This window comes from Gymnodraco acuticeps, unplaced genomic scaffold (assembly GCF_902827175.1).
Source record: "Gymnodraco acuticeps unplaced genomic scaffold, fGymAcu1.1, whole genome shotgun sequence".
Taxonomy (NCBI): Eukaryota; Metazoa; Chordata; class Actinopteri; order Perciformes; family Bathydraconidae; genus Gymnodraco; species Gymnodraco acuticeps.
The window spans coordinates 577,000-604,998 of NW_022991187.1; the positions used below are offsets into that span (position 1 = coordinate 577,000).

The 27,999-nt window shown below is 42.3% G+C and overlaps 1 protein-coding gene across 1 annotated transcript; it reads left to right on the forward strand.

Annotated features, from left to right (window-relative positions):
- The first annotated feature begins 2,477 nt into the window (after window positions 1-2,477).
- gas2l1 (growth arrest-specific 2 like 1) lies at window positions 2,478-27,917 on the forward strand. Its single transcript, XM_034238298.1, has 5 exons — window positions 2,478-3,775; window positions 13,684-13,791; window positions 19,440-19,536; window positions 20,912-21,227; window positions 23,219-27,917. Exons 1-5 carry the CDS (start codon window positions 3,062-3,064, stop codon window positions 25,278-25,280), a joined length of 3,297 nt encoding a protein of 1,098 aa, XP_034094189.1. The 5' UTR covers window positions 2,478-3,061; the 3' UTR covers window positions 25,281-27,917.
- Window positions 27,918-27,999: the final 82 nt, after the last annotated feature.

Genomic DNA, 27,999 nt, shown 5'->3' on the forward strand with positions numbered 1-27,999 from the left:
CCCCCCCCTCCCTTCCTTTCTTTCTCTCTCCCTCTCTTAAACAGACACATTCCTCTTTTTTAAATGAAAACAAGCCCTCCTTCTTGGCAGTGGGCTTCGCTAAAATTCAAACAATCACACATTAGGAGCGAACGTGAGCTTCTCAAATAGATTGTTAAAGGGGAAATGAGACTTTTAAAGGACCAGTTTAAAAACATATGAACTCCAGGGTTATTTACATAGAGTTCAAGAGTTTAACTCAAGATGAAAATAAGGGTTTCTGTGTGTCCCAACTGCTCAAAATAAGGGCACATAGACGATTGTAATTACATTATGGCCAAGTTTGAAACAGCATCAGAAAACCTTTAACTTAGTTTGTAATAAAAATAACCCCCAGAATACATAGTCTAATCATGTGCTAAGGTTTACACGCAGATAACATACTGTCTTGAGACCAGGGCAAGTTTCTTTCTGTTTTTCAAAATGTTAACATACCATTAAAACCTGAAAAGCAGGTCTCTTTCACCCAAGTTCGACCCCCGTTTCCAACCCTAAACTGAGCTTTAAACCATTACAGGGTGTCCGCAGGGTCTTAAAAAGTATTAAAAGTTGATAAATCAATTGTATCAATATTAAGGCTATTAAAAAATATATTAAACGGCATTTTCCAAGGTATTCCATTTTGTAGCTTGTTTTCAATAAGTATATAAATTGTCCAAAGAGGTTGTATTCTACAGTCTGCCTGAGTGTAATCATTGCGTAGGTGTGTAGTGTGATTCTGTGTAGTTTATTGATGGCATCCCGTTGGGTTTGACGTCATCTGAACAGGACATCGCACGCTCACTGCTTGATAGCGCGCGAAGGTTCGTTTACGCCGGTTGTTAAACAACATCGTTATGGGGAATGCAAGTCTGCGTCCAAATGGTTGGAAGATAAGGAGGAAGGACAATCAATACTGTATAATGTGAGGTAAAGTGTGTCGCCAATGTAACCGGTTAAAACTCCAAGTGGCGATGAGGTCTTAAAAAAGGTCTTAAAAGGTATTACATTTGACTTCAGGATTCCTGCATCCTGCATTAGTATAGGCAATATTTAGAAAAGTCATGGTCATTCTTGCATTCTTGTTCTGTCTTTTTAATAGATAATCAGATCAATCTTTCCCTGATTGAACAGTATTAGCACTAACAGCAGCTCTGTTATCTGGACCAGTATGTGACACGTTTTCTATCACACAGAAGATCATGTGCTATTGAATTAACTACTTTGTCTTGTGCTCTTTGTACAGCCTACTTAAATGTTGACTGGATAATGCTGTCTGTCTACTGTATATCTCTCACTATCTCTCTTTATAATCCCCAACCTCCTGCTGTTTCAGGGTTTACCAGCTCTGTTTGTGCCGTGCCTTCTTAAAACGACTAATCACACATTCTTTATGAAACCTATAGTTTTAGACAAGGTTGTAACTATCAGATCTGCTTTAATCATTGTTCAGATGATACCGTTTGAAGGGTAATTCTTGCACTAATCAGAGTTGGTCTCATGATGCCAAGCTTTATTGGCCTTTAGCACTTCACACAGAGACATCATTATTGAGACTATGAAGCCTGTGTTTGTGTTATTCGGAATAAAAACTGATAACAAGTATATATTCTTACTTAGGAAAAAAGCCTTAAAATCCGGTGCAACAGCAAGATGAACCCATGAATGAAAAACGACCATGAGGTTGAATAAATGAATACCCCTGACAGTATTGTGCTCTACTAAAAGTGCTCTTCTACATTCATTTGACACTTGTAACTCTGCAGATTCAGACACATGTTGAACAAATAAAACAACTGTATTGTTATAGATGAACTCAGCAGTATAAATGAGTCTGCAGTGGTGTAAAGTAACTAGTAGATTTACTCAAGTACTGTATTTTGGCACAATTTTGACACTTTTTTCAATTTGTTGCTACTTTGTACTTCCTGCTGAAAATATCAGCATAGCCCAGTTTAATATGGTTGCTGGTTTTAGCTGGTGTTAGGCTGGTTTAGTTGGTTTACCAGGCTGGAAATGCTGGCCAGGCTGGTCTTGCTATACTAGCAAACCAGCCTGACCAGCTAAATTGATCTAAACTGTTTTTTTCAGCAGGGCTTCTACACCAAAAAAAGTGTATTCTTACTCCATTACATTGATCAAATACTTTTAGTTATTTGGCAGATTGTGTTTAATGATGTGAAATATAATCAACACTTAAATAAGACTTTAGTTACAACTGGAGTATTATTATAATCAAAGCATTTAATATATTGTTCTGAATTGGGGACAATATGCTTAATGAGTACTTTTACTAAAATGCTGATACCTTGGTAGCTACTTTTACTTGAGTAACATTTGATTGCAGGACATGTATTATAACACATTCCTACACTCAAGTACAAGAGTACTTCTCCCAGCTCTGCTATAGATTCACTCAAGTAGCTATATAAGGTATCCTGCTTCTATCCCCGTTTACACAGTGTTTCCTGACTTGGGAAACATGGGGTTAAGTTTCCTCTGTCGAGCGTTGATCCCTCTTAATGGGATGTGCCACCGAGTCGCTCTGCTGGTCTAAGCTACAGCAGGTCAACATATTCAGCGCAAGAGGCGGGCCCATTTGCTGGGAAGATGAGCTGTGGACTCAGTGCTGCTCCGTGATTTCATCGAAGAGGAGCTCTCTGACCGCCTCACACACAGACTTGGTGACACGTGGATTTCTGCGAGTGAGAGGAGCCTCCGTTCAGCGGGAGGATTAACAGGTCGGCATGGGTGTGTATCGGCGTCCCGGGACCCGGCGATGCGCTCTTTAAAGGAAACGGGTTTCGCAGAGACATCCGTAAAACGCATCCATGCGCCACGGCTAGTCCGCATCCCGATATGCCTCTGACAACACAAAGCCTGGGTCCAAGGAGCTCCCATAATAAACCACACATGCAAATCGGCATGGGTGAGTCAACACGGTTAATTCGCTATATTTGCGAATGAAGGCGTTGGAGCTGTGCAATGAGACAATCGGGAATTGTCAAGTAGACTTTATTGATAGGCTGCGTAATTCGACAATATGGCTGATCAGAGCAACATCCAGTCGGCCGCCTCCAAGAGTATCCGGCCTTTTAAATCCAGCGAGGAGTACCTGTACGCCATGAAGGAGGATCTGGCGGAATGGCTGAACACCCTCTACGACCTGGATATCTATGCGGACTCCTTCATGGAGGGGCTGGGGACCGGCTGTGCTCTGTGTCGGCACGCCAACAACGTGAACCGCGCCGTGCAGGACTTCCAGCTGGAGTGCCCGGAGGCTGCTCACTCCATGAAGCTGCCGTCCAAAGATGTGGGCTTCCAGTCACGCAATGTGGTCCCCGGCTCGTTTGTGGCGCGGGATAACGTGTCCAACTTCATCAGCTGGTGCAGGCAGGAGCTCTGGATCAAGGACGTCCTCATGTTTGAGACCAACGACCTGGTGGAGAGATGCAACGAGAAGAATTTTGTTCTGTGTCTGCTCGAGGTGGCGCGACGCGGGGCCAAGTTCGGCATGTTGGCCCCCATGTTGATCCAGCTGGAGGAGGAGATCGAGGAGGAGATCCGGGACCAGGAGAGCCTGCGGATCGATGTCGAGGAGCCGGCTGAACAGAGCCCGCCCAGCAGGTGCTTCAGTCGGAAGGAGAGCAGTCAGAGTAGCAGTCAGAGTGTGGAGCAAGAAGAGGAGCCGGAGCCAGAGCCCATCATCTGGCCGCAGAAGAGGGTGCTGTGTGACATGAGAAACTTGGATGAGTTGGTAAGTTAAAAAGATAAAAACACAAGCCTCTGTATGTTACCTGGTTTAATTATCCTGAATAGTTGCCTTCATAAAATGTATGAATAATAACTACATTATGAATCATGAAAGTCCTCTTAGATAGTTTGATGATCTGACAGCTTAATTTCCAGACCATTCAATTATCACCTCGTGTGAAATAGTAGCCCACTAAAGATTCAGTCAGAAGTACGTTTCAGCCAGTGTGTTTTGTGTGGTGTTGACATAATGAGGCATCAGATAGAAGACCAAGTTCTCCAAGAGTAAAACACAAAAGTGTCAAAAGTGAAGCAGCCTCTCAGAAAATATCACATCAGTGCTATGAAGAAGGAAGGCGCCATATAGATTCCCTGCGGTGTGGGTGTGCTTCTCGGCATGTGTTTGACACCCACATTCTTTGCTTCTTATCTGAAAGGTCACAGGTCACCTCTGTCACATTTCTCCTGCATTCTTGAAGAAAATGTCCACACTCAAATGTCCACAATCATCTTCGGCCTCTTTTATTTAGCCTGTCCATCAAGAAGAATCAATACCATATCCTGCCGGCGAGGAAGATTCCTAATCGTGTCCTGCTTCTGCAGCTTCTTTTTCATCACCACTAGAAATGTCCCTTTTGGCAGTTTGTAGTTAATACATTTCCTATTCTATCGAGCTCTTGTCATGTGTCCTGCTGAACTGGCTGACCTTTGCCAGGGCGCCTGACACTTCACATTAGAGAAGAAAATGTCTTGTCAGGGTAAAGCTAATGAGCAGGCAGACAGACCAGTGGTAACATGTGGGGGAGAAGTTGATATGTTCATGTTGATGGAGAGAACAATGTCTGTCTTTGGCACCAAAGCTGTGAGGGACAGCGGAGAGGGAGGGTGGGGACAGTCACACTCACACTGTCTCAGGCAGCCGAGCGCAGCGGCTTCAGTGTGACCTCCGCAGACAGAAATAGGAGAGCATGTGGAGGAGGATGTGTGCTGTTCGTATTCCAGACTGTCTGAGTCCCAACACTCATATGACTGAGGATTAAACCAGGCAGCTGCATTTTTAAGACAGAAAATCACAGAGCGTATGCCTGTGTCTGCTTTTCTGTCACTCCCACTGTCACATCTCTCAGCAGTCAGACAGTGACCGACAGACACGTTTGACTTGACAGATTTGGGTAATGGCGTTCCCAGTCATCATGTGTCTGGTGAATTCAATCTCTACCATCGACCCTGTCAACATGAGAATATTGCTAACATGCAAGCTGCGCAGAACAGCCCACATCAGCAACATGAGGCTCTTCAAACGAGAAACCACAGAGGTACTGAGAGATGAGAGGAAGCAATGTCAAGTACAGGCGTGGTTGTTCGAACACATCCCATCTAATGGCTTCAGCTGTTTGTGGCCCATTTATCTTTTATAGGCCAAGGCATATTTTGCTGCACACTTCTTAAAGGGATAGTTTGGATTTAGTGAAGTAGGGTTGTATGAGGTACTTAACCATAGTCAGTGTGTTACTATTGTGTTACTGCGGTATTATTATTAGTCGATGGTGGACAGCACGACCACAGTTTGGAGAAAAAGAGTACTGGGATGGGAGCAAAGTATTGTACTGCTGCAGCAGCTAAACAGTTAGCTAGAAACATATTCTAGCTAACTGTTATTGTATGGCGCTGGGGAATCCATGCTAACATCAAAGTCAGAAACTAACTAATTGAGGAAGGGAGGTATCATGTTTTTGTCAGTTGATTCTGGTGACTTTCAAGAGAGGGTATAGATAACAGCTTTAGTTCCTGATCAGAAGAGGCTCTCGGACAACATGGTAAAGCGGTGACAATATTGTCGCTTTAGCGTACAGTTAAACTGATTTGGATATTTCATGTGGTTTTACTACGTTTTGCAGCTGCCCCAGTCCACAGCAGTACATTGCTCCTGTCTGTTTCTCTAAACTGGGGCAAGCCAGCCAACATCTACTGCAGGTAATACTGACTATGGAAGTACCTCATACAACCACAATTTAATATAATGCGAAAATCCCTTTATCCCTTTTAAATAAAATTCAGTTTTCTTTAAATTGTTTTATAAACATCTGCTCAATCAACTCATTTCTTGCCTCAAGACACAAGACCTCTCTATTGCTCTGTCTCATTAGTCACAAGTTCATCCTGCAGAACCTCTTTCTTTGTATTTCTGTCTTAAAGGAGATTAGCGTTGGGTTATTACTAGGAACCTCATTGCTAGTACTCATACGTTTCTGACAGGGAGGGAGGGTAAGAAAGGTAAAGGGCTTAGTTGTATTGGTCCACAGCTGTGACACCAGACTGTGAGTCCACTGCCCTTCGTCAAGCAGACAGAGATTTCAATACATTTCAATCGGACAACTTTCCTGCAGCAACCAAGCAGATTACATATCAAGGATAGTTTGACCCTTTTTTATATTTTACTTAACTGATGTTCTCTGTAGAAAATGTGTTGACAATTCATGATTTAATTTTTAATATAATATACATATTTGTTCAACCTGTTTATCAACTGCCTCTCTATTTTTAACCCATATTATCATTAAAGAAAATGTCATCATTTGATTACCATTAACTAAGATGTGCACAGCAGCCTTAGTTTTCTTTACAAAATCCTGAATGTGAGGAAACAGATGGTTAGGGAAAGCATCTTCCTACGATCAGCAAGACCGCAAAGTATTGGTATCATAGCAGTGTTTCCCATACATTGATTTATTTGTGGACCGCCACAATTAAATATCGTCCACCACAAATGGATCTCATAAAAAAATATATATTATTACTATTCTTTTTTTTCTTTTTTTTTTGTGGTCTAATGGATAGTGAGGTGGGCTGATGATCGGAAGGTTGCGAGTTCAAATCCCGCCTGGAACACCACCACTAGTGTGCCCTTGAGTAAGGCACTTAGCCCTCAGTTACTCCAGGGAGAATGTCCGTGTAATTGGTCATTGTAAGTCGCTTTGGAATAAGGCGTCTGCTAAATGCCTGAATTGTAAATTATATTTCTGGGAGAATAAACCCCACAGATCCTCAACTCCGGTGTGTCTCACTCATTAACAACGCAACACAGAGCAACAAGAACGTTGTCTACAGTAGCCATGAACTCGCATGTATTATCTTATTTGAGTGGGGGGGAGGTGGTTGCGTGGACCACCCGAATAGGTTAAGGGGCCTTTGGCTTGTCTTGCCGGGGGCCCCCACAAATAGAATCAAATTCTGTGGGAAACACTGCATAGTAATGCATGAATCAGATTTCGGAGTTGCATAGCTCGACTAATTATTGTGTACCATCTTCAAAAAGTTTGCCATTAGTTTCTTGTGCAGCTCAGAGAGTCATAATGAGATTTAAGCAAATGTATCTATTTTCTAAGTTGTTTTGGTACCTGGATGATCAAGGTAATCTTCTTGTTTACTTCATTAAGAAAATACAAGTGTAGTTATAATAGGATTACAGTCAGTCTGACTACAGGCAGCAGGATTATTTTAAGTGCACGTCCCTATAGGACATTGTCATTCAATAAACACAGTAAAAATGTGTCACAAATATTGCATGATTTGTCATCATTACCCTCTGCTTATGTAACAGTAAAGTGACTCATGAAACACCTAATGCAAACAGTTGATTTGTCACGTCAACTATCTGCTTGCCACACTAGGTATTTAATCTTAAGGAAGCTGTAGTCTATCCTGGTTAAAACACGACCTTATGTAAACACTCACCCACCCACACAGACTTCCACTAATCTGCCACTACGTGTTATTATTACTCATATCACCGCGGGATGGTTTTCCACGGATAAATTGAGGAAGTGACCGTCCGCTCATTTCCTTCATCATAGATTGAGTCATGATAGATGTTTTTTCCCACTCCTGGAGGTGTTCATATTACTATCTCAGTTGTGGCACAGGCAGCAGCTGGGTCACTTTGCTATATGTCCACATCAACTTTATCCTTTGCATTAGGGGGATTTTCCATATCACCACTAGACAGGGATTATGATTTGATTGGATATGTATTTTCCTATATGCTGCAGGCATTATAATGTAAAGAAACACGGTCATCTACCAACACAAATGACTGAAAGAATATTTTGTAGGTCTTGTAATTAGGCCCTGGGCACAGACACAGCTGTACAAGGTGACATACATGTGATCATTGAAATTAGACTTACTGACCCCTTAATGCACACTATAATTGTTTACATATTTACTGCATGCATAAGCATCTATACAATACAATATTGGAGCTAATAAACAACAGGCCATTGGAGCTTCACAGCCTTCCTTCACTCACATCCTTCATCCTTTTTCTTGCTCGTCATATGAACTGGTTCCTGTCTCTTCTCACCCCAGGCTTCAACATTCAGCCCGTGTTTAGGTCATATATGTGCGAGCCATCATTCCCATCCCCCACACGTGTCTCCGCCAGAGATGATAAAGCAAAGAGCACAACACTATGTCTTGTTGGTGGCATTGAAAGGGGACATATGAATAGAGGGCCACTGTTGACAGCGAGGCAATCAAAGGCTGACGACTCAATCAAAGACTTGGGATGGAGACACCAGCAGGGCAAAGGGGGGGGGGGGTAATAAAGAGGGGAAATGTGTGTATTATGCCAGGCTGCTCCATTAACCTCATGGTCCAATTCATGCATTCAGTGAATAAAAAAAAGAAGAGTAGACAACAGATAGTGTGCCTAGAGTGACTTCACTGTACACTCTGTTAAACCTGACTGGGATGATGTGACTCTGGGAGGGAGAGCTACAGTAGAGAGGAGCTAGAGTGAGAGAGAAAAGTAGGTCACCGTGCTCTGCATTGGGCCACATGAGTACGCTTTGCTGAGGCAGCATGGCATCCTTCACTGTTCCTCCCTCCTGGGTTACATGCACTCGTGTTTTTAGGGGTTTAGTATTTGAGAGAGTTTTTTCATTTTACCCTCTGAAAAAACTGTAATTAAATGTATAATCTCACAGCTTCTTATAGCTCACAGTTTCTTATGTTGCTTTGATAACTGGACACTTTTACATTCAAATATCTGTATATAGTGTCCTCACACAGCACCTTGTACAGTGATATTAATTGAATTTGCTATTTATTGCACACTCAATGTTAATAATATCATACTTTTATATTTTGTTAGATGTAATCAACCCTTCATAGTGTATATTTGATGGATAGTCTTCGTATATATATATATATATATATATATCTTTCGCTGTCCTTTTGTATATATTTCACTTTTAAGTTGTTATTTGGAGACGTTTCTATTTTATGTTTATTGGTTTTTATTTCATACTCCTTTACATCTTCACATTGTGTGCAATGACTTACATGTTTACATGCTGCTGTGATGAAAACAAATCCCAAATTGGGATCAATAAAGTATATATCTTATCTTATCTTATTGTGCCAACAAATTTCACATAACTGTATTAGGTTAGTTGAAAGCAATAATATTAGGTCCAAGGTTCAAGGTTCTTTATTGTCAAACTAACATAGCTACAGAGTAATTATGTCGTTGAAAATCTTAGGTCACAGGCTTCTCCAACAATGCAACACAACAATACAGATAAGCAGACAATATTAACCAATATTAAAATATACTATATAAAAGGTAATACAAAAAGAAAAAAATGTTTTTAAGTGGAATAGTGCAATACGAGTCTATATACAAGGACCTTAACCTTCATATCATTGCTTTCAACCTAATACAGTTGAAATCTGTTGACATAATACATTTAATTAAAGTCAAGGTTTCAGTTTTTTCAGTGTAAAGGCACCAGATCTCACTCCTCATCATTATTTCCCCTTATGCAGGGGAAACAGCTGACTCTGCTTAAGATATTGCCCACTAAGTCGTTTTTGCATTGCATTTGATTCTCTCTCCTGATCGTTTTGCGCGATTATCATTTAATATTGTGTTTATCCGAACAGGCTTTTGTCTGTGTGGGTTGTCTGGTTATTTTCTGCCCCTGCCTGCAGCCCCCTCATGCGGGCCTCAGGTGGAGACTGTCAGGATGGGAAGAGAGCGAGGCATCCATCTCTCTAACCTCGACCGTCACCAGGAGAAGTGTTGAGTGTTTCTGACCCTCATCAAAACAAACCCACACATGACTTAGACGCTGGCTGATATTTAACTTCCTGTGCCGGGTGATTACACTGCGGTCTGACTGGAGCAGATGAATAATAGAGTTATGCGCCTCTCAGTCCTTGATGTCCATTAGATTCATGTAACCTCCCTGCACCCCATAGGGCAGTTTGTCATGTGGCCAGGAGACGGGGATCAATTTTCTGGGAATGGTTTGACTTGAAGAGGAGGATGAGGCCAGAATGATGTCATTTTTCACCCTGATTAAACACACACCATAGATTATTAAATATATAATTTATGATTTTGAACAGATAAAGAAATAGTTAAGACATTTCGTATTAAATGCTCATTTGTTTCCTTTTGTCCTGAATATGCTGTAGATTTGCTGACAGGCTGGTTTATTTTTTGGACCGGGCCAGGCTAGCTGTCTTCTCTTGGTATCGGGGTGTTATCGATCTTCTGATCTAACTCTCAGCTGGAAATAAGGCAACATATTTCAAAAAAATTTGCGCTAATGCATTCTTGTTTTGTAATATTCTGCCTGGACTCGCAGGGGAAGGTTTCTGGCGATAACCGACACGCCTGATCCTGAGGCATTAATCTGTTTTTCTGTCTCATCTCTCCTTGTTTGGCCTGTTGAACCAGCATGCTAACAGTCTGTAAATACATATGTCCATGATCTCTACAGTTTGTCCCCACAGGCTACAGGTTCACCATAATAATTCTATATTATAGTCGTTTTGCCGCCTCTCTGCACCCCCAGGTCTTTGAAGAGATCATCTGTGCAAAGGAGTTTTTTCAATGTTCATTAGATGTTGCGTGGTTGTTCACAGATGAGTCTTTCATGCAGGATGTCAGGACAGTGTTTTAATGTAAGGGTAGAGTCGGATATGTGTTTGTTTCAGTGTGCGATCACAGGCTTTAGGAATGCTTACTGTGAGTAGTGAAGCAATAACCCCTCAAGTTTCAGAAACTCTCCCTCCTACCAGGCAGGCACCCACAGTGTTTTCTTGTCTCTATTTGCTTATCTGATGGCGAGGTTGTGTTATCTTGGGAAGTTTCCAGTCATGACAGGAGATCCTCAGGCTAACAAGATAATCCAAGAGAAGAGGCTTGTTGTAATTTTTGGAATCCTCCCAATTTCCTTTAAAAGACGATGTATTTCATCGCAAAGCCTGCAGTTGTCTCTCAGGCGGCACAGGAGTCTTATCCTGGAAACACCCTCGCGTAAATTCCTTCGGAGTGAGGAGTTTTGATGTTTCGTTTTTATTGAGTTTGCCAATACTTATCCATTGCATGACAATCATAAAACAAGTCTGTTACCGCAGGCCAGCACACCTATGTTTGATGAGTGCAAACTGTGCGGTCGCACTTTGTTTGCTGACTCACGAGGAGAACAGACTAACATGTAGATGAATGTGAGGCTTCTTGGAGTATATTTATGAAATGTTCCCAGCCTGTAAACCCAAAACAAGAAAACTAAAACAAGAACTACAGTTTGTGTTTTCACATAATAACAACCTTTAAACTCATATCATTCAAGCAAATCTTCTTTTACGAGTGCATATTGGCGACCTTTTACATTCCTCTGTTATGATGCCGTAATAGTGTGGCATGTAAGTCCACATTTCAAATCAGCAAAGACAATGGGAAATAAAACCTAAACATTTTTATCTCCCCCTCCCATTTCCTCTCCTCATCCCCAGGGTTTGCTCAGCCCTCAGTCTCTTCCTTGAATGGCTCTTCAGATGTTTGCAGGTCAGGAAGGAAAGGAATTTGTTGACTCACACTGAGCAGATATGATGTGAGCAGTGGGATCATTAACACAATATGTACTGTATGTTCTTCCACATATAACAACTTAAAGACGAACCCTGCTGCTCCATTCAAAGGGAATCTCGATTTATAACCAAAGTGCTTCTAGGCTAAAACATCTCCACTTTCCTATCTCAAGATAGATACGGCAGAGTCTCAGATTAGGGGCGCACCGTGGATTGTGTCGCATTTCCTTTCTTTTCCTCCTCAAACATCTGCAGCTCTTGCTGAATGCATCTCTCATGTGACCAAAAATGCATCCATAATTCATCCTTCAATTTTTTTCGCAGTGTTACAGCGCCACTTCCGCATGTTTCCCGTGTGACCTTGTCTCCCTCCTCCCCTCCTATCTCATTTTGGTGTGTGTGTGTTTTGGTTTCAGTGTGTCTTACTGTATCCATTGTTGATACAGAGAACACATGGGAAGTGTACACATTTCATGTCAAAGGCTAGTGCTGCTATTGATTATGTTATTATTAAATCCCTTCATGGTTGGACTGCACATCCTGCTCAGTGTTTGCTATGAGACACACGAGTCCTTCACCTTCTCTCTGGAGGAAACAATAACCTCAGCTGAACGGCTCTGGGGGAGGTTTTTTGGAAGTGAGAGAAAAGGCTTTACTATAGCGAGAATGAAAAAAAGGAGTACAGTCGAAACGGGAAGGGTAAGGCTATGTGTGTGTCTGTTGCCATAGCAATCTTTCCATTAAGTCACTGGTTGGGGTTTTTCCAAACATAGCTCGTCCACCTACTGACTGAGTGAAAGAGCGGAGAGACAGAGAGGGAGCGAGCAGATGTAGAAAATTGTAAGCAAAACAAAGAAAGAGACACATTTAGGGCCGGTCAGCGAGTGCTCGGTGGAGAATAACGGCTGAGAGACAACAAAGAGGGAGAACAGAGAGGCAGGTGAGGGGCTTAGCGCTGATTCCTCCCTCTTTAATCAGCATGGGGAAGAACGAGGGGTGCTGTTTAAAGGAAATAACAAGGTGACTGTAATCTTCTGAATACACGATAATGTAGGTGTTATAGGCCACCATGCTCATCCACACAATACATGCAGACCATGTGCCTCCAGCCCTGCACACAGCAGATAAGGCTGGGAGCTCACACCCTCACATTTTCCTCTAACATATCATTTGATCACTTAAATATCAATAGAATATTCCCCTCCCCGTGGTAATGGCAGCCCGTACACACACAATAATGGTTATTTATCCTCTCTTCTTGTGCTATCCTCTATCCGCTTTGCAGCTTTACTTTCTCTCCCTCCTGCTCGACAAGTGCTCATACGCCTTTGTCTGAGAGACACGCCAAGAAAAGCATCAAAGTTGTCCAATCCTGTGAGAGCCCGAGCCTGTGCAACACAGGCGGATCTGGCTCCACCCTGCAGTTGTGTGTGTGCCTAATAAGCACCCCTGACCACAGCCAGGGCACTGACTCTCTCGATTCAAAACCCAGCTGGCAGCGCGGCCTGCTGACATCATCAGCACCAGACTGGGCTCTGAGCGCCTTCACTCCTCGGCTTATGATGTCACAACCAGAACATCATGTAACAGCCCCAGAGAGGGAGAGCCTACATTAGCATGTCCACATATGTATTTTGGTGCTTTTGTGACCCTTTGCGGTGAAGTGAAGAACCAAAGTGTTCTGGAGGGATGAGATTAAGGCTTTTAATGTGGTGAGAGAGCGGGGCGGGGCTAGGTAACACCCAGTGGGTGCTTGGAGAGATAGGTTTGAAGGATGATGACGCACAAAACATCCACCCTCATACACTCAGGCCACAGAGACTGCTCATTTCTCACTCTGTAAAACACTGTTATTGTGTTGTTGACACACAGGCCCAGATATGTGTGACTAAACATGAACTCATGCGGGGAACTGACCCGGAGTACAGGAAGGGAGCACTGTCAGATCCCCTGTTGAATGAGAGTGTGTGTGTGTCATATTTGTCTGCCGTGTGTGTTCAACTGATTTTCTTTTGTTCTCCTCAGGTGCGTGAGATTCTGGGTCGGTGTTCCTGTCCAGCTCAGTTTCCTATGATCAAGGTGTCGGAGGGGAAGTACAAAGTGGGAGACTCCAGTGCGCTGATCTTCATCAGGGTAGGTCCTCACCATCATGATCAGAAATATTTGTCACTTTGAGCCATGAGACTTGTTTTTGTGGTCACTTTTTAACGGTCATATATTTAGCTAAACCAGAAAATATATGGGTGGATTATATTATTAGTTAGTATGCGTTAATCATCAGGCAAACACCGAAAAGTAAAGCAAGTTCCTACTCCCCTACTTCGGAATACACACGTCTTCGAACTCGGTATTTTTCAACTTTCTTTGTAATAATTATAATGATTTTCTCACCCTGTTAATTTGGTAAAAATGTAGATCACAAAATCACAAAGAAAGACAGTTATTGTATAAGTTGTAAACAAGCCCACCACATTATATGGAAGACAGAAGGGACAAATGAATAAATATACCCCAAACAGAGAAAAAACACCTCAGTTTCAGTTTCAAACTTTGACTTTTAAAACAACACCCACCACTATCTTGATTTTGATGTTCTTTATTCTACAGCGAAACCTTAGAAAGACCTTTTTTGATCAAAGCGTGTTAGTGTTCATGTTGATTAAAAGAGAACTGGGAACTATATATGTCAATTTGCTGTGTTTTGTTCTTCTTTCTATGTGGGTTATAGTTACTCAGCACTTGCCAAATATTGATGTGTGGTGTTCTCACTTTAAATTGTATCTCCCGAAAAAGACATTTGTCTGTCTGATTGTTTGTATTTCTTGCCCCCTTGTTTGATTCAACGTTGCTAGATCTGTCAAAAATGACAGAAATGTTCAAATAAACCAGATTTTTTCAGTTTTACAGCTAAGCTAAATATAGGAGCTAGTTTGGCAAATGACACAGAAGGCTTTGAGGCCTGCAGTAATTGCATGGAACCATACAGTGTTGGCATATGGCATCCTATGTTGTTTCAAGCAGAGTTATTATGCAACAGATAAATCACTCGGAGCCCAGAGACCTGTACTGTAGACTCTGTAACAGCATTGTGATACATCTCCGTCATGTGGGTGTTTACTAGCCCACTCACAGGACTGTACTTTTTCCACTGAGACACAATTAGAGCTTTAGGTCATTTCCTGGGTTGGCCCTTATCTTGCCTGTTTCTGCCCGACTGTTTGTCTCAGTTTCAGCCTAAGAGCTGCCACCGTATCCACTTCAGGTCTCACAGGAAAACCTCACTGCTGGAAAACAGGGATCGATTTGGTTTCACTTACCTAAAATATTCCCCAGCCACAGTAATGGACTCGCAAGTTGTCTGAGTTTACATTATATGTCTGCAATTTTAATGTTTCTTTACTTTTAGTGGCACCAATGTTTTAGACAAAGGATGTGAGATAATGGATGGCACGCCCCAATCTAGGAAAGCTTTTTCCTTTACATTATCAAAGTTCTGATCTCTACTGAATATAATAGGACTCACTGTAAGGGACTGTAGACAATGTTTGGATTTGAGTCTTGAAATGTAAGACCTTCCCCAACCTAAATTATATTAATTTCTGCAGCACTGAAAAGTTAGTTTGACCACAGATAACTAAATAGGCAAATCCTAAAGAATTTAAAATGGAATAATCTCCAAAAGTCATAATTAATATATATATCAATGGAATAGAAGTTTTCTAAAAAGCTGACAAAGCGCACATTAGCACTGGAATTAGCCATTTCAAAACAAATAGCAAACACAATAAAATTATTCTTATTTTTCTTATTTTTCAAAAAGGATGTAATAGGTGTTTTGCCTTCTGTCATGCTGCAGACTAAAGTGCTCGACTGTTCATCAAGTATTGAAACATACACAGGATTATTCTGCTCTGTATTTCCTTTATTGTAATTTGATGTCATAACTTCACATTCGTGAGCATTTTACGAGCACAAAAGCCGTCATCATGGGCTGTTAAATTATTCCTGAGAGGGGATGTGGCGCGGTGGGTTGTGTGTAGGTGTTGGGATCAGGGGGTCACAGGTTCAAACCCCACTGCAGTCAGCATGTCGTTGTGTCCCTAGGCAAGACACTTCAACCCAAATGGCTCCTGTGGGGATTTTCCACAGTATTGAGTATGTAAGTCGCTTTGGATAAAAGCGTCTAACAAGTAACATTTAATGTAATGGATGTATGACATTTGGTAAGAGGAAAATAGAAAAAACCTCCCTCCCCATAGCCTAACCTCCCTCCTGTAGTCCCTAAAATGGATTGTGAAGCGTTTAATCTTTCTGGGGCCTCCTACCTGCCTGTGTACATCCCTTTAATAGGATACACATATTTAAATGTGTCTGTTTGCAGTGTGTGTGTGTCTGGGTGCCTCGGCCCGTCAGATTAGCTTTCTTCACAACGTCTCCGCCCTCTCTTGATTTCTCACTTGGGGTGACATTGATCATAAACATGCCCGAGCACCTCACAGTGCAGCCAACACACTTCCCTTTTTCTTCAGAGGGTAGGAAGCGGGCAGCCGGTTTTTAAAAGCCAACAAAACCCTATTCAGCCACCAAAGCTCTGACATGCTCTCGGACTGAACGAGGGGATGAAGCGCAGAAAGCAAATGGTAGATCGGGCAGTTTGAACACAGGGGGGGAGTTAATAAGGCGTCTTCGTCCCCGGGGGGTTCGCTCCCCAGAGGGAGGAGATGCCTTCAGTCGTGGGGCAGATGAGCTGAAATGAACCATGAGCTACATCTTTGACCTCACCACCAACATGTAAGAAGAAATCGGTTCAACACGCCCCCGCAATGACGACAAGAAGTCTCTCTGTTCGCTGTTGCCATAGAAACAGGGATAGGGTCTGCACTGAAGACTGTGATACCCCTTCAGTGGTTGTGAAATTAGGCAGCTAAGCAGATCTAAAGTGGAACATGGTCCCAAAACATCTATTTAACCTCCTCATTAAATATGAAATGAATAATATGCTCGTTGGATATGAAAACATGATGAGGAATGCAATAAAACAAAAATGTAATCATGCAGCATTTTAAGACCGTAACTAATTATCTTTATAGTCATGCAATCATCCCACTCCTGTTACACAAAGATGTTTGTTTATTCTGGTTCTCAGTAGCTGTTACCATCATGATGGTTACCCCTCCTACAAAGTTAACAGTAACAAACTCATTAAAAGGATATGAAGCGATATATGTGTCAAAACAGCACCTCTATTATAGTACTCTGTTCCAACAAACTAAAATACGTGTTCACAGAGAGAATCAGAAGTGACAGCAGATGTATTCTATATTATTGAAAAGTGTTGAAGACGGTTAATTGCCGATACAATGGACATTTACAAAATGAAAAAGAAATCCTAAATTGAAATTATTGTGTCACAGTGGGATAACTAGGTTGACTTTGTAATGGGGTTAGGGTTAGGGTTAGGGTTATGCACTGAACATTTTTTTAAATGTTGACTTAAATACATTTATTATGTAAACAAATTGCACATAATTGGTAAGTTGAAAGCATTAATATTACGTTTAAATAATAAAAAATAGGTTTAACTTCAACTTACCTAATACAACTATGTGGAACCTGTTGACAAAATACATTTAATTAAAGTCAATGTTAATTTATTTCAGTGTAGGCCAGATATTTCCTCTCACTTCAATATCACTCTCTTCTTCTTCATACTTATCACTGTTAACAAAAAAACACTGATAAAAATTTAATTAAATTTTGTTTGACGCAAATCTCGACATTTCAGAGAAACTCGTCTTATGAAATCGTTGATGCTGAACGTCAATTAGGAAAAAGGTTTATTCCTCCTGTTCTGGTTAAAACTGTTATACTTCTGCAGTATTGTATTGTATTGTGAACCTTTGACATCAGTGATAGCAGTGATGTTATGAAACTGGTGCAGCCTGGCCCTTCACTGCTGGCACATGACGGTGAAGCAGAATCAGACAGTAAACCTGTTCCTGACATAAGGCCAGAGGAGAGTAAGCAGTTTATACTCTCAGGTCTGATAGAGATAAGCAGATCAGCTGTTTTGTTGGATTTGATGTAGTAGAGGAGTACGGCTGATGAGAAGCCTTGTAGTGGATTGGTGGGGATTGTATGAGAGAGAAGGTGGGGTCAGACTTCAGGTCACATGTCTGCGCCTCCCTCTGATCAGAGCAACAGACGATGTGTCCAGTGTAGGGTCGGGACGGTTACTCTGAAAATGTAATCCATTACAATAACTAGTAACATGTCAATGTAATCAGCAACCGAATCTGGGTATCGAAATATAAAAGTAATGTATCCTGATTACTTTCTGTTACTTTCGGATTTCCACAATATCAAATGCAAGGCAAATAAAAACAAGAGAAAATAAATTGATGGTTTTTTACTTCACAATGTAACCTTAGAAAATAAGAAACTAAGATAATTAATATACAAAAAAATAACACAAACAGTAATAGTTTAAAAATGCTGTTTAAGCTTAATATATTAATTAAAAGCAAACTTTAGTTTTGTTTAATAAATCAAATTTTAAAATAAAGAAGAATTAAAGTAGCCTCAATACAAATAGTTAAGAAAATTCCGTCAGTACCTCTACCTATAATATTACATAACATGTTACTTGTTAGACGCTTTTATCCAAAGCGACTTACATACTCAATCCTGTGGACAATCCCCACAGGAGCAATTTGGGGTGAAGTGTTCCAGGGACACAACGACATGCTGACTGCAGTGGGGTTTGAACCTGTGACCATCTGAGCCCAACACCAAGGCTCTATCCACTTTGCCACACGCCTAATATATTAATTATAACACTGTTAACCTGCTAGTGATGTCTATTTCTTAAAAGATACCAGATAACAGATACTTCATTTTTTTGATGTAACTGTAATCTAATACAGTTAAACAAATGGTATCCTAATAACGTAATCTCTTTACATATAATCTGTTACTCCCCAAGCCTGGCTGTGTGTGGTTCAGTGGAAATAAACTCGGTGCCAGCCCACGCAGTATGCCATTGTGGCTTTGCCTCGCCCGCCCTCTGACACACGGGCACAACCTTTAAAACATGTGGCTGGCAGACCCTGTTACACAACTCGAGGCAGGGGGACCATCCAGGGGCCTCTCAGATCACATCAGGCACATTGTGTTGCTTCAGTGAAGGCAAGCTTCTGCCTGGAGGGAGTGAGGCTCCTCAGTCTGATCCTGTGGATGTTGGTGCTTCAAAAAGGAGAGGAGAGTAGGAAGTGACATATCCACCAACCCCCCCTCTGCTGTATCTATCCTCTCCTCTCGGCTCCTCTCCACGGTAGCCGGGGAGCAGAGAGGACAGCAGGGGTGAGTTGTTACCATGCTAATTCACCCGGCTCCCCTCCGAAAACTCACGGGAGCCAGCTGAGAGGGAGAGAGTGTCTTTCACAGCACTTGGGCTCTTTCTTATGCTACCCTACTCTGTTTAATTGCGAGTTGGCATGACAATGAACAGCCCTCATAATGGCAGCAGCTGGGGGTGATGCGGGAGGGGGCGAGGGAGAGGCAGAGGCACAGGCAGGGGTGCATCAAGATGTTACGTAACACTGAAGACCGGCCAGCCTTCAGTAAGCTGCCCCACTTGTGGAATTTGCATTTCCATTGACTTGTGCAGTGTGTGTGGCAGCGCAGTATATCAAAAGGAGTCGCTTTTTTATTTGTGCATGAATGTGGATGTCATTCTCTGTGTATCTATTGAAGCCTTGTTTTCTCTTTCTATCCCCCAGGTCCTTCGTACCCATGTGATGGTGCGTGTTGGAGGGGGCTGGGACACATTAGAGCACTATTTGGACAAGCATGACCCGTGTCGCTGTGCTGCTTTCGGTGAGGTCACTTCCTGTTCCCTGTCAGCCCCTTACAAAACCACTTCATTGTTGTGTCTCACTGTTGTATAACTCACAACTCATTTGGGATCACGACATATGATTCACCTCTGATGTAATACGTTCAGACCAAGAAACAAGAAAAGAAGAAGTAAGATTGCGTAGAAGTCTATGAGAAAATTATCCTAATGAAGTAATATTGTGAACTGGAGTTTATGGTCTTAATTGTTAGTTTCAAGTCTTCATAAACACAACATGTTGTTCATTTAGTAAATGATGGTCCCACCTAGATTAAATAGATGATGAAGCAGCGTATGCTTTAGGTCCCTACCACAGTGCTGTCTTATCTGGGTGCTCTCTGTGTTTTCGTCTTACAATATTTACCCTTTTACAGTGTTTTTTCAGTTTATGAAAGGTAGTTGTAACATTTTCAACGCGTACAAATGTTTAGTTCAGCATTCAGTTGTACTAACTCTCCCCCCTCTCATGTTACTTCTAAAAACAAAGATGGCATTGGCAAAGAATTATAAAAATTGCGACGCCTTAATGCTAAACTCAAGGCTTGAAAACGTAGTCTACAAACCAATAGTGTAAATCCACTTCTTATATACAGTGTGTGGTTCAGATCTATACAGACACTTTTTCATGCAGATACCTAACCAATATTACATCCAGCCAGTACATATAAAGGCCTCCAAACGAATGGTAAACGTGGTGATGTCACCAGACGACCCTCTGCCCTGGACAGCTGACACTGGCTGAAATCATAATTGGTGCTACATTTATAGACCATAGAGTATTAGGAGACCATAGAAATATGCCTTTTGTGATCTATAAATGTTCTCCCTAAATAGTGGGATCATCTGCATCTCTACGGTCGGCTCGTATCACAAATTAGGGTCTTATCTATTTCTGGTTCAGGGAGGTATACACTATGTTATCTGCTATTGCTATCTAAGAGCTTGATGACAAGGGTGTGTTAAGCTATGATATATATTTCTGGACCTCTTAAAGACGTTTATCCTTTGTGATTAAATTAGACAATGTTGCTACGAGGTCTGTCTTACAATACGGCACGATACGATACTATATGATAATACTTTGTTATCAGATTAATTTTTCTTCAATCGCAGAAGCTTTATTTGTAATATCAAACAAGGACAAATATTAAAACACGATACAAGGAAACAAACATTTAACAAATCATCAAAATCACTGAAGAGAAAGACCCTCCATCATACCTGGGATGTAACTCTGTATTTCATTTGAGGATTGACTGGTGCACAAAGGAGTGCTTCAGTCTAATGTTATTAAATCCTCGGACCCTGTACCTCCGACTTGATGGTAACAAATGTGTTATCAATCTGTCTCCACAGCTCACCGCTACCACCAGGCTAAAGCCAGTGGCCAAGGAGGTCAGGGAGCCCACAGCAAGTCGTCCAGCGCCCACTCCTCCCGCTCCACCAGCCCAGGACCACACTGGCGAAATGATGGCATCGCCCCATACAAACCCCCCGACCGGCGCTCCCTGGAGCCCCCCTCTGCTCCGTGTGCCTCTTCCTCCTCCACACGGCCCGGTCGCTCTCAGAATCCCGCCGTCCCCCCCGCCGAGCGCGACTCCAGTGCAGCTAGACCGCTGCTCCCACGGCCGCCACGAGACCGCTCCGAACCCCGGCACTTTAATCCTCTCAGGTTCGTGCGTCTACACTAGTGTCATGTTCAGTGGTGTTAAGTAACTAAATACATTTAAGTACTGTACTTAGGTACAATTTTGAGGTACTTTTAACTTACTTACTTCCATTTTATGTTACTTTGTACTTCTACTCCACTACAACAATTCAGAGTTAAATATTGGACATTGCCTTTACCAGCTTGATAAAAATATCAATGCATACATAATTATAATCAAAACATATTATATTTATGATTCTGAAATGTCCAAATGTGCATAATGAGTACTATTAGATTTGGTACTTTAAGTATATATTGATGCTAATCATTTTTAACTTTTAAGTAACATTTTGAATCCAGAATTTTAACAGGGGTAGTGGTTGTCTAATGGATAGTGAGGTGGGCTGAAGATCGGAAGGTTGTGAGGTCAAATCCCGCCTGGAACACCACCACTAGTGTGCCCTTGCCCTAGCACTTAGCCCTTAGTTACTCCAGGGAGAATCTCCCTGTAATTGGTAATTGTAAGTCGCTTTGGATAAAAGCGTCAGCTAAATGAAAATGTAATGTAACATAGTATTCCTATACTTTGGTACTTCTACTTCTAATTAAGTACAATATCTGAATACTTCTCCCACCTCTGTTGATGTTACAATGAAGAAATCAATCTCTCAAAAGTAGCCTGGCAGGTCAACGCTCAGTAATTCCTTTAAGCCCTTTTATGCCCACAGAGGACCAGACAGAAGACGCACACACACACACACACACACACACACACACACACACACACACACACACACACACACACACACACACACACACACACACACACACACACACACACACACACACACACACACACACACACGCACACACACACACACACACACACAAATAACTGGTTATATAGGCCTACACAACAAAAACACATGCCAGGAAGCCACAGATTAGACCAGAGCAGATTTATCTAATCTCAGGTGACATTGCCTAGATAAACCTGTCAACCTACAGCACTTTCCAGTGGCTTCAATGGTCAACAAACATTTACTCTCCTCTCTTTAATACCTTTACGTTAAATAAGACTATCCACTGTCTAAAGAAGGCTGCGAGCTGTTGCTAAAGCTTTTCTTCTCTTCTCATGGCCAACAGATGGTGTGAATTAGTTAGAAGCCAGTGACAAATGAAACCACAGATCATTTTTCTCTGATCTGCTTCTGAAGCGTCACATCAGAGCCAGAGTAGTGGCATGTTAAGGCCACTATAAGTACTAATATGATATATAAAGACAATCTGCCTATGTTCTACGTGTAGCTGGTAAAAGGTCAAATTGGTCACATAGTTTCCCTATATGTCAGAGAGTGAAGGCGCCATTGTTTAACACAATTAAGAGATGAATGGCGGTTTGCTTTGGCTTGTAGCCAATATGTGGCTCATTTCTGTATTGAGCGATGGCTCAGACCCGCTCAGACCACACGTCAAAGCAACAGCTCATTCTAATTAACCCTGTGTTGGCGGGGCATCCCATTTCAAGTGCGCCGACTAAATAAACACTAATCTGATAACTATCGCTAGACAACTGTTCACAGCTAACTAGGGAAGTAGGTCAACAGGTGGGCTTCATAAAGGAGTGTAGGCAGGCCTGAAAATAAACATATTTAATATCTGATGATAGCTTTACAAGTACGGTGTAATTAACATTCATTCAAGGCATAATCTAGGATATAAATAAAAAACAAAACAAAATCATAGAGAAAAAAAAACACAGGATGGCATGCCGTCGTTTCTAAGTTGACTCACCCATCTTTAAATGGATGGATGGAACAACTTAAATAAACATTTAATATATTCTACAATAATAAGTTGAGAAATATGCCAATGGCTGTTTTCTTTGATACATAGATTTACCCTGATAATATGTGACAGTGCAGTGTCTGGTTCAAGGACATTGCTATGGATTGGGTTTGGGTTTGTGGTGTTATTATGAATATACATTTGTATTGTTCTCTTCATTCTAGGAATAAGGATACAAAGTTGCCAGTGACGAGACGTCTGTCTGGAGACAGTGACTCCTCTACAGCCTCCTCTAAGGGAGGAGGAGGAGGAGGGGGACGGTACTCTCTAGGCGGGGCCTCGCGGCGATCTGGTGATGAGGTAGTCCTGCTCGTCAATCGCAAGGAGGGGAAGCACATGATTGAGAGGTCTGGAGATCAAACCTCATCACTGCGTACCCCCCTGCCCCGCGCACGCAGCCAATCCCGGGAACGTCCTGCTCTCGCTCCTATACTCAAACCGAACCCCCCGCAAGGATCCGCTGATGGATCTCGAACATCCCGCCCAGAGAGGGGCCGCTCCACTGGAAACGAGGGCCCGAGGAGGCTCCATGCTCCACGTTCCCACAGCCAGAGTAAGTTAACCAGCAGGACTCGATCTGGTGATGCCAGCCCGGGACCGGCTTCCTGCCACAGAGACCCTCAGCCCCCAGACCGACGAGAGGACCTCCGGGCCAAACAACTACCCCCCTCCTCTCCCAGATTAGTGGGTGGGTTTGCTAAGAGGCAGTCCTCCTCCTGCTCTAACTCACCTATTAAAGGGGTTCAGAACAACAACAACAACAGCAGCCCCAGCAAGAAGATCATAACTACTCCCAGACCTCCTGCCCCTCGCTCCCCCTCGGTAGGAAAAGGCAGGATTCTTCCACCGGTCACCTCCGGGGGTCGACGCTCACCTCACTCAACTCCCCGCAACTTCCACCATCACACTGCCCGCTCCCCCCGGACGTCACAGGGACTTCGTTCTGCTGGTCGAGGCCACCATAAGAGCTTGTCATGCCTGGAGCGCCCGGACCCCGAGGAGGAAGGACCGGGGCTCGGCTTCCAGATGCTTCCAACACTAGACCCCCAAAAGGAGCAGGACCTGTATCGCAGCTTTGAGGCTGAGTTTCTGGCCAATACACAACAGGCTAGAGGAGGGTCTTGTAGAGCCCCAGGAGGAGCGAACCTTCAGGGTGCCGGGACACATTTAGTGCCGGCAACCACTGATCCTAACGTCACTGACTCGGCCTATTCCTCTTCTAACTCCTCCACCTCCTCCCTGAATGTGGGGGCAAAGATAGGAACACTGCCTGACCTTAGGGAATCCAAGAGAGCTCATCCCCGTCACTTCCAACTGGAGGACCCCTTAAACTTACTTTATGGAAACAATTTTGGAGTACCTCACAACGGTGGTCAAGGAGAGCCTGAGCACTGGGGGGAGCGGGGAGGGGGTCTCAAGAAGCTCCCAGCCATCTCTAGCTCCATCGAGGAGAGGGAACCTCCGTCTTCACTGCCTGGTCTTGGAGACACAGACACACTGATGAACCAGGTCCCCTCACAACCTGCTTTCCACTGTAGTAATATTAATGGAGACCATGGAGGCTTTCCTCCTACAGGGGGGCTGAAATGTCAGCAGGGTCAGCTTGGCTGGGGCACAGGGCCTGAAGGAGATATTCCTCCTGAGAATCACCAGCCAAACTTACCCTATGACCTAGAAAATGGTGACGGCAATGATGACCTCCCGCCCCCAGAGGCTTGTCCGTCACCTGTGCTCCTCCCCCCCTCTGGGGACTGCTCTTTCCAGGATTCCTCCAGTGAAAACTCATCCATGTGCTTCAGCCTGAGTGAATCCCAGTCTGAAACCCCCCCACCATCTTCACCTATTGCCAATGGGAACACTGATGCAGAAGGGCTGCAGACTAATAAAGGGCAAAAGAAGACAGACGGAATGGCCTCTAACTCAAAGCACAAACTGAGAGGCAGGATGCAGCCTCGCACTGACAACAGGCCAGAAAACAGCCCCTCACGGATCCCCACACCGCGCAGCTTCAGAGATCTGCAGACTCACGAAACCTTTTCCCCAAGCCACACTCCTCCACTGTCCCCTCAGAGCTCACGCTCTACCGGTCGCCCGGCCACATGCAAGGGCCTCCACCAGGCCTTCGCAGACATGATCCATCCCCGGCCATGTTCCCCAGCCATGGTTAACAAAGACTGCTCCTTCCCTGGACAGTCAGGGAGCCTGGACACTGAAGCTTGGATGTAGCACAGATGACACAGGGGGTGTCATGAACTCTGACTACTGTGTAAAAAGTTAAGATTGGGCTATAGACTGTTTTTACTGCATGTCTAACACTCCTTCTTTCTCACTTAGTTCCCCCCCCTGAATAACTGCAGGGGGTTCACATTGCTTTTATGTTGCACTCAAGCCAAATTATTTATTACCAAAGGAATGGTCTTTAAGATTACTTTCACTGTCATTTTAATGTGTGCATGGGGATGCTTTTGCCAATCATAAGGTGTTTATTTTTTATTTTTGCAAAGACACTAGTGAAAGTCTCATGGTTGAAACAGAGAGATTGAGAGAGAGCATATGTGCTGCCATGTGCCCCGCTGAGGGGCATGGCGAAGTGCCAGGGATTTAAGGCAGCAACTCTAAACAGTGTAAACACTAAACCTTCAGACAGATGGGATGGCTCCCTCTTGTGGTTTGCCACAGCATCTCTGCTTGCCTTGGTAGTCAGAATACTGGTATGATGACTGTGATCTTTTTCAGTCTCTTAACATTTGACTCAGTATACTCACATTTACAATATAATAACTGTTAACATACACATAGGTACCCCCATCATCCCTCTGACTGTATGAACACTACTTGCTCAACCAAACCCTGTTCAGTCGTCTGCCGTTATTCATGTGGTATGTCACATTTTCGCATCAGTTTTTGTAGCTGTGATAGATTTTTTTGTTGTTAAGGTGTCACAGGTTTTAAAGATTATGTTTAATGCAGTAAAACATTTGAAGTTGATTGCAACTTTTAAGTGGATTAAGTGCAAAAATATGAGGAGCAGTGAAGGTTGTGTCTTTGTCAGTGAAGCAGAAATGTTGGGATTTCTTCCTCTGACCAAACTGTACTCTGGAATACAATGCTACATATATACAAACGTCAAAGGCTAAGGAGAATGAATGTGAAATACATGTCGATGTGCTCACTGATAGATGTGGGTATTTTGTATATACCAAGGCATTGAATATACAGTTTAATGTACATATTCTCTGTAATCAGTTCTGTGCTGCCTTAGCTATGCAATATTGGTGTTGGAAATGCCTTGACAATTCCCTTTGCCTTAAAATGTATTTGCAGGTTAGTTTTTGAATGTTTTTGCGCAACATCACTCAAGATCTATTCGGTAACACAACTTTGCCATCATTATTTCTTTATGATTATAGAAATTGGAGAGTTTAGGTGTGAATGTGGAAATAAGTGAGGAACATTGCCCATTTTAATTGTGCATTATTCGTAGTCTAGGTGTACAATTCCTGATAAAGATATATAATGTATTGCCCTGAATCATGTAAGTATAATTGAGACACAAGGAGCCAGATAACCTACTTAGAAGATGGATTTTAAAGACTCAGCCCAATCTATGGTGACATCTAGTGGCTAAGGAACAATATGTTTTATTCACAGTCAAATTATGTACTGTTTTAATGATTTTGGAATGGTATATGTTTGTTAATAAGAGCCAATATCGATGGTAATAAGGGGACATTTGATGGATGAAGAATGACTTTGACTTGAGTGTCTAAATGTGTGCAACAGTTCATGAATAATAGATACTGTAACTGGATATGAGGGATATCTTGTGGAGCACATGCACAAGAGGATGAGAGGTCAGAGCCCTGCGACAGTACTTCTGTTTTTTGGTAATAACAGGGGTGGACTTTGTAAAATATATTTGAAAGTGGAAACGTTTGACTTGTTGTCAAGTAAGAAAAGTTGGTGATCATTTGTCTTTCTTGTGTTTACGATGATAGATATCTCCCTGAGAGATTTAATAGAAAGAACCAGTCAAAAAAAAGAAAGCTGCAACATTTGTGGAAACCATCTTTTTGCAGGGCACTGACACAGTAAATAGGCTCGAAAACAATGAGAAGGTGCATATGTGTGTACATACTGTATGAGAATATGTTGAGAGTTGGAGTGAAGAGGGAAGTAATGTAGGTCTAATTTATTTATTTATGAAGTCTCTCAAGTTACATCTGTGTCCCAAATATGATAATGAGCAGGACGTTTAATCTTAATAAGGTGGAGCCAACTGATAAAAAACTTAGCAATTTAAATATTTGTTCCCAACAGTATACCGTAGAAACATTATAACTATTGCAAGCTATGGTTTGAAACAGTATCTGTTTTGCATAATTCAGAAACAGTTATTAGATGTAGACTCCTCATAATTTATGATTAAAGAAAGCCACATGATACGGACTAGTTATGGGTCTCTTCTGTACAAACAGATGTTTTATTCTAATTGTTTATAATTTAAATATGCTTTGGCTTATTTTAAAACATTTGTGCTTAGAGTAATTGGTCAAATTCAAAATGTGGTTGTCAATTATAAAAGGAATGATTGTACATTATCAGCTCTTTGTCCTGCACAACTTCATGAATCTCTCTCTGCTTCTCTCAATCCCTAATCAGCGAAATCTGAATGTTCATGATTTGATAATTTCTTCTTTGCTAATGTTACTTTCACTACAACTTCAGTTAAATGTACAGATTGCTTGGTATTGTGGAATTTGTATGTATGAAATAGCAATACTGCAACATTTCACAGTTTTTTTGAAGTAAAAAAAATGCTGTCATGTTGTTCTTGTAATAAAACTTTTCCTCTGAAGTTCATGACATTTCTCTGATCCATTTTTCATGTCAAGCTTCGGTCACAGCGGTGTGTCAAACCGACAGGGATGGGATTATGGGGATA